The sequence below is a fragment of the Saccostrea cucullata genome, unplaced genomic scaffold (genome assembly GCF_032062105.1).
Source record: "Saccostrea cucullata isolate Sc308-1 unplaced genomic scaffold, CSIRO_AGI_Scuc_v1 ctg451, whole genome shotgun sequence".
In the NCBI taxonomy this organism is placed as follows: Eukaryota; Metazoa; Mollusca; class Bivalvia; order Ostreida; family Ostreidae; genus Saccostrea; species Saccostrea cuccullata.
The window spans coordinates 254,110-260,065 of NW_026930321.1; the positions used below are offsets into that span (position 1 = coordinate 254,110).

General features: G+C 33.1%; 1 protein-coding gene across 1 annotated transcript; it reads left to right on the forward strand.

The window, feature by feature from the left end:
• Positions 1-22: 22 nt before the first annotated feature.
• LOC134283736 (uncharacterized) lies at positions 23-2,136 on the forward strand. The gene is made up of 3 exons (XM_062766215.1): positions 23-137; positions 1,246-1,374; positions 1,503-2,136. The coding sequence occupies exons 1-3, from the start codon at positions 90-92 to the stop codon at positions 2,049-2,051; spliced, it is 726 nt and encodes a 241-aa protein (XP_062622199.1). The 5' UTR covers positions 23-89; the 3' UTR covers positions 2,052-2,136.
• The last annotated feature ends 3,820 nt before the right edge of the window (positions 2,137-5,956 follow it).

A 5,956-nucleotide genomic window follows, 5' to 3' on the forward strand; every position in this document is an offset into this window, starting at 1 on the left:
ATATCTTTTGCTTACCATTTTATGACGTTACGTTTATTTTCCATGGTTACAATGGCTACCATCTTAACGGTAATGAAACAAAGAAAATAATGAAGAGAAAGAGTTCGACGGAGACTGTTTCTGGGCCTCAGAACACGGTAATTATCTATCTGCAAATTGCTCTCGAAATATATACGTTTTGGTTCGGTGCTAACGTAATAGTGGTTCTCTAAATACAACTTAGAAATATGTACAAAATGTTAAATGCAGATGGTGGAGGGGGGGTTATAAAATGGTGTTTTGCAACCAGAACTGGATCAAACTTGAATGCTACATGTATGTGTTTGCGATGCTGAATTTGACATACTTATCGTAACTTGTCAAGACTCGAGTTCCTCCCACGCTGGTAGAGTAGACAAACATCATTTGACTCTTCTAGGTTATTATAGAGGCGTTTTATCTGCTTCCTTAGACATGTTAGACATTTCCTTGTGAATAAAAGCCAAACAGTTTCGTCACTCTTGCAAAGAGAAACATCTATGTTGCTGACACAGTTTTCAAAGGCTTTATTGTTAATCACTTTTTATTTACGATAACTTTTTTTTAAATTACGCAGTCTGCTCGCGAAAATTAAGTTTTGGTATAATTTTATATTATTTCAGATGATGTAAAATAGTCAGTAATTCCTGAAAATGTTGTTTAGGTTACAAATTCAGTATTACTTTCTCGCTGAAATAAAGTTTCGCAAAACTTTTGGTGGTCTATACAGCAGATAAGATCAGCATGTAGTTTTGTTTTGAATATTTTAACTTAAGAAATTTATCTTGATAAACATCCTTTTGGATTCAGTATTTATTTAAGGAATGAATTTAATAGCTACCCATTTTATACGGTATAAACTGGGTTGGGGCAGTTTACGCTTTATAAACCGTGAAGCGGTTTATAAAAAAGCGTAAATTGTTCCAACCCAGTTTATACCGTATAAAATGGGTAGCTATTAAATTCATTGCTTATAATTTAATTTTCATTCATTTGATGTAAGAAAAAAAGATGATGTTCTAACAAAATGACTTCCATTTGTACAAATTTTGAATGTAACGTCAGGCGGATTGATACGTTTTTGACGCAAGTAATTGTGACGTAGGCAACCCATTTTTACGATAAAAAGTAAATTTTTTATCCAATCAAATACAGCGTTACAACCAGAATTGAATTATAAATAACTGAATGGTATTTTGATGTCTAAATATTTAACGATCTTTTCAGATATCTGATATAAGTCATTTGATTAATGACACCCCATTCGATTGGAAAGATTACAGAATACCGAAAAGACCACGTAATTTTAATAACTGCTATAATTATGAGTTGCCAAAGTATCCTACAAAGGATCAAGTAAGATCTCTCTCTCTCTCTTTCTCTCTCTCTTCCAGTATTTCAAATGCAACGAATATTTGTTTAATATAAATGTTTTAATATTTCAAAAACCGTTTTATCCTTTTCAAATGCTTCAATCTTTTCAGAGAAGAAACACATATAAGAGCTCCTCAGATGATTTGGAAATGAACAGGCAAAGTAGAAGGGATTCATATCAGGAACACAATCCAAAATACCAAATGCATGAAAAATACACTAACCCCAGAAATCAACAAATTAAGAGGGATCAGCCTTGTCCGAGAGAGGGGATTCGATCAGATGACTTTGCTATTAGTAGACGAGATAGAATAGAAATACGAAGAAAAATTTTCGAAGAGAATTACTGGAAAAGTCAGATGCAGAAGAGATATGGTAATAATGGTCAGAATGGTCAACAGACGTATCAGAGGAATTGGCAAGATCCAAGACTGCAAAGGACAGAGGCGAATGCAATGATATCTAACACCGCGACGTCAGGCCAGACCCAACAGAACTATTTCTTTTACGGTCCTCGAGACTTGCAGACCCCTGGCAGAGCTCGCCGCGAACTTTTTGTTCAGGACTGTGCCAAACTAAGGCGGGAAAAGGAGTACGAGGAACGCCTCAGACGAGACTTTGAAAAGGAAAAACAGGGAAGGATAACTCAGTCAATCTAGATCTCGTGTAGCCCTGTTTTGAGGAGATGAGTTGTGTATTACGCAATGCGTACATAAAATATCTTGTCTAATAAAAATAATTAAATATTTCTTTTAAAAACAAGGGTCCAACAAGACACATCGAGGTTGTAAACTCTTTACATAAAATAATAGAAATTATCTCAAACCAGCTAGCGTATTCATTTTACCGTACCTGTATTTCTCATGGAGAAAACTTACTATAATATAGTAAGTTTTTTCTTTTTCCATGAGGAATACGCGTACGGTAAAATAAATACGCTAACTGGTTTGAGATAATTTCCATTATTATATAAACAGCACTATTCATCTCTTTGCTCAAAGTTTCTCAAAATTTCAAAAAAAGAAAGTTTATAAAAGAAATTTAGATCCAGTCCTCCTTTCCCTGGAGAGATGCATAATCCTGTTGCAATCAGACATTGTATACGAGAAAGTGACTCTGTATTGAGGATGTACGTGTCCTTGTAGTCACAATAAAGTTCTAATCATTGCTAACATTGTTTAGGAAGAAAAGATGTAACAAGCCGGAAAAAATAGGGACCGCAAGATACAGCAATCCACAATAGGTTATGTCCACTAATTTTTAAAAATTTTAATTAAAGAGTCTTTCATCTTCACAATGTCAAAGTTTTGTGATTCCTGTCAATTTTTAAGTCGGAAAAAAATGATTTCTCTAATGAACAGCAAACCCAAGATTTAAGTCTGCTCAAATCTAAAAGGCTTTCGAGAATAGGTTGAGACTACATACTATAGTATGCAGAGGATTCAATGTTTACAAAGGGGTTATTGGGCGAAATCTTGGAAGTTGCCTGTTCAGACCGCACTTAATTAATTATTAATAAGCAAAAATATACATACATGTACCTATATAACGGATAGAGTAGATCGAGTACTGTTGCATGGTAAAGCACTCGTTTATACAGTAATATGATATTTTTTTTAAAAATGCTAATTTCAGAGATTTTTTAAATTTTGTTTTAATAAGGGTCATACACACCTAGAAAAACATAAAATAATAAACACTCCCTCCTGAAACCAAGCGACTATGGATAAGAGTTAATTTGAATTTTTCATAAGGTTACATAAAACAGAAAAAAGTTCTCCAAAACAGCCTTTGTGGCCCACTGGCCTCTTGTTATAAAACTGAAATTTGAGAAAACTGATGAAATATTACCTTCTTAATATAATCATAGTAATACAAAATCTATTATAACTTTTTTAATAGAAATTATGATAGTTTCAAGAATGTTTCAAGGCTATGTATAATTACAGTATCTTACACCTGGATATTCACGTCGTAGGGGTGGTGGGACTGGGGAATATCCCAGTGACCTCCCAAAATTAATGTGCTTTTTTCATGAATGAGATCATCGTTCAGAAAAGAAAAAAGCAATTTCATGTTGGTGTGGACGAAGCTAAATGAAGAAATACAAATCAGACGGGATAAAACCTTCAAAAATTTGTTTTTTTAAAATTTGGTTTGTATTATAGTACATCATATTAGTACATGTAGTAATTTAGTTGGTAAAATTAAACTTTCTATCCGATCTCTATGGAATTATCTGATAAAATATTTCCTCAGTGAAATTTATGGAAATAACGAACATCATTCAAGCTCACAAGTCCATAAAACAATGCAAAATTGTAGCAGAGCAAACACAGACTTCCAAAACATCAAAGATGGGATCAGGTGCCATGGAGGCGTGAGCGTCCCCTGCCAATCGGTCACATCCTCCGTGTGCTCCTTGTCATGATCGGAAAATGACGGAAAATCCGTCGGCAATTTACTGTATATGATAGTATGAAAAAAATCAGTCAGCATTTGACTCAATGATAAATATATTTGCTGACAAGGTCATTGTATCAACCATAGAACTTACGAAATGATGACTTTAATTAAACGAGACTGTTGATATTCTTGTTTCACCAGTTTGTTTGTCAATAATTAACCTTGTTTTAGAAAGTGTTCATACGTAGAGCATGCTATCGCGTATCGAATCAACTGAGAGATGCAGGTGACGAAGTTATATTGCTGCATATATACGTAAGTGAAGTTGACGATTGAAAAGTTAAAAGTCGTCACGTTTATCAAAAAAAAACTTGCTTGTTAGATAACCATTAACGTCTTTTTCAAATAAAATATCTAAACATGAAATATATGTATCAGACTATGTGGTATCCTTTATTTCAAGCTCATTGTCCTAAGAATGGAAGTAACCATTGTTAATTGACAATAATGTACATCGTTGATATATCTAAATGTCGAGCTGAAAGACACAGCAAGTGTTTTATTCTTTTCACAAATAAGATTTTGGACAAATTCTGCTTCATAAGAATACAAAAATAGGTCTGCTAATAACGGGGTGCAATTGGTACCCATGGGAATTCCAATAGATTGTTGGAAGACCTGGTCTCCAAAAACCACATAGATATTGTCAATCAAAAACTCAAGCATCTCTTTAATATCAACTTCAGAGTACTTGAGTCTTCAATCAAAATGTTTCTAGTAAAATGATGTAGCAAATGACCAATGACAATTTAAGTAAATTTATAAATTACGAGTTCCATTTTTATTGAAAAAGCAGCTGTCAAAAAGCTTTTACTTAAATTTATCGCGGTGAATGGCTGTATAAAAAAGTGGAAAAGTTTTTTAAAGTTTTTATGCTGTTGATTTTGGTAAAATTTTGTCATCTAAAATTTTAAAAGTTCTTTTGAATTTTTAGGTATCCACGTTTGATTTGCACCACTTCTTGAATATATTGTTGCACAGTACTCCTGAAGTTTTTCCTTCACTACTACTATTCACTACAATTAATATTTGATTTTGGCAATCTATTTAATCAGATGGTCTGTGGTATGTTCCACGAAAAAAAACTTATTTAGATACTCAAAATATTCCAAAGCATTGTAAATCAAGAATATGTTATTCTTCACAATCGGTGAGTAAAATAGATATAGATCAAACGATGCCCCTTGTTTCAAAGTTCTGCATAGTTTTCCAAATTGGAAGTAGGTTATATCATCGTATATGCCCGAAATGTGTCGATTAAGTACTCGTAATAAAGACGCTGACTGACATACAACATTCTGGTGGTAAATAATATGTCAGAAAAGTCGTCCACAATTACTGGGAGACTTCCTGGGGTTACATTATTGCACTGAATATTGCATCTTTTTTTAGCTAAATAATTCATTCGGTATAATTGGACCAATTCATGATAAAATGGAAGAATTGATCACCATTTCATTTTATCATGTAATTGTTGATTAAAATTTAGTGTTTTCGAATTTTTTTTAAATCAATGACTATACATGTATATATCCGCTATTTTTTTTATTTTTTTTTTCGAAATAAAGATTGGGGATGACAAATAGCTGCAAGTGAAAGCTTCTCTTTGAACCCTTGTTTGGAAGTGACTCATTTCCCGTTTGTCATCAAAAGAAAACAAAATTTTAGATCATTCAAATCAATTTTGTGCATTATGAATAAGTGGGTCCCTGGAGTAATTTGATGCCAACGTGTATAATTTTTTCCCCGAAGTTTGTCATGATTGATAAATGCACATGCATGTATACATAGGCCATGTGCATAGTTGTAAAAGTCTTTTATCAATATATTGCGATAAATATCTTTAATTTTTAAGATATTTCAGTGACGAATGAGTGTATTAATGAATTTGTGAATGGCTCTCCAATGATTGAATGAATGCATGAAATACTATACCTAAAGTCTTTTGACAAAATAAGAAATCAGTGATAGTTGAAGCCCCGCCCAGTACACACGTCCATTTAAAACTATGTGTGTACTCTAATCGTAAGATAGACTGGAATGTATAGCACGCCCACAACACAACCTTTCACAACTTGACGTCTGGAGTAAATAACAA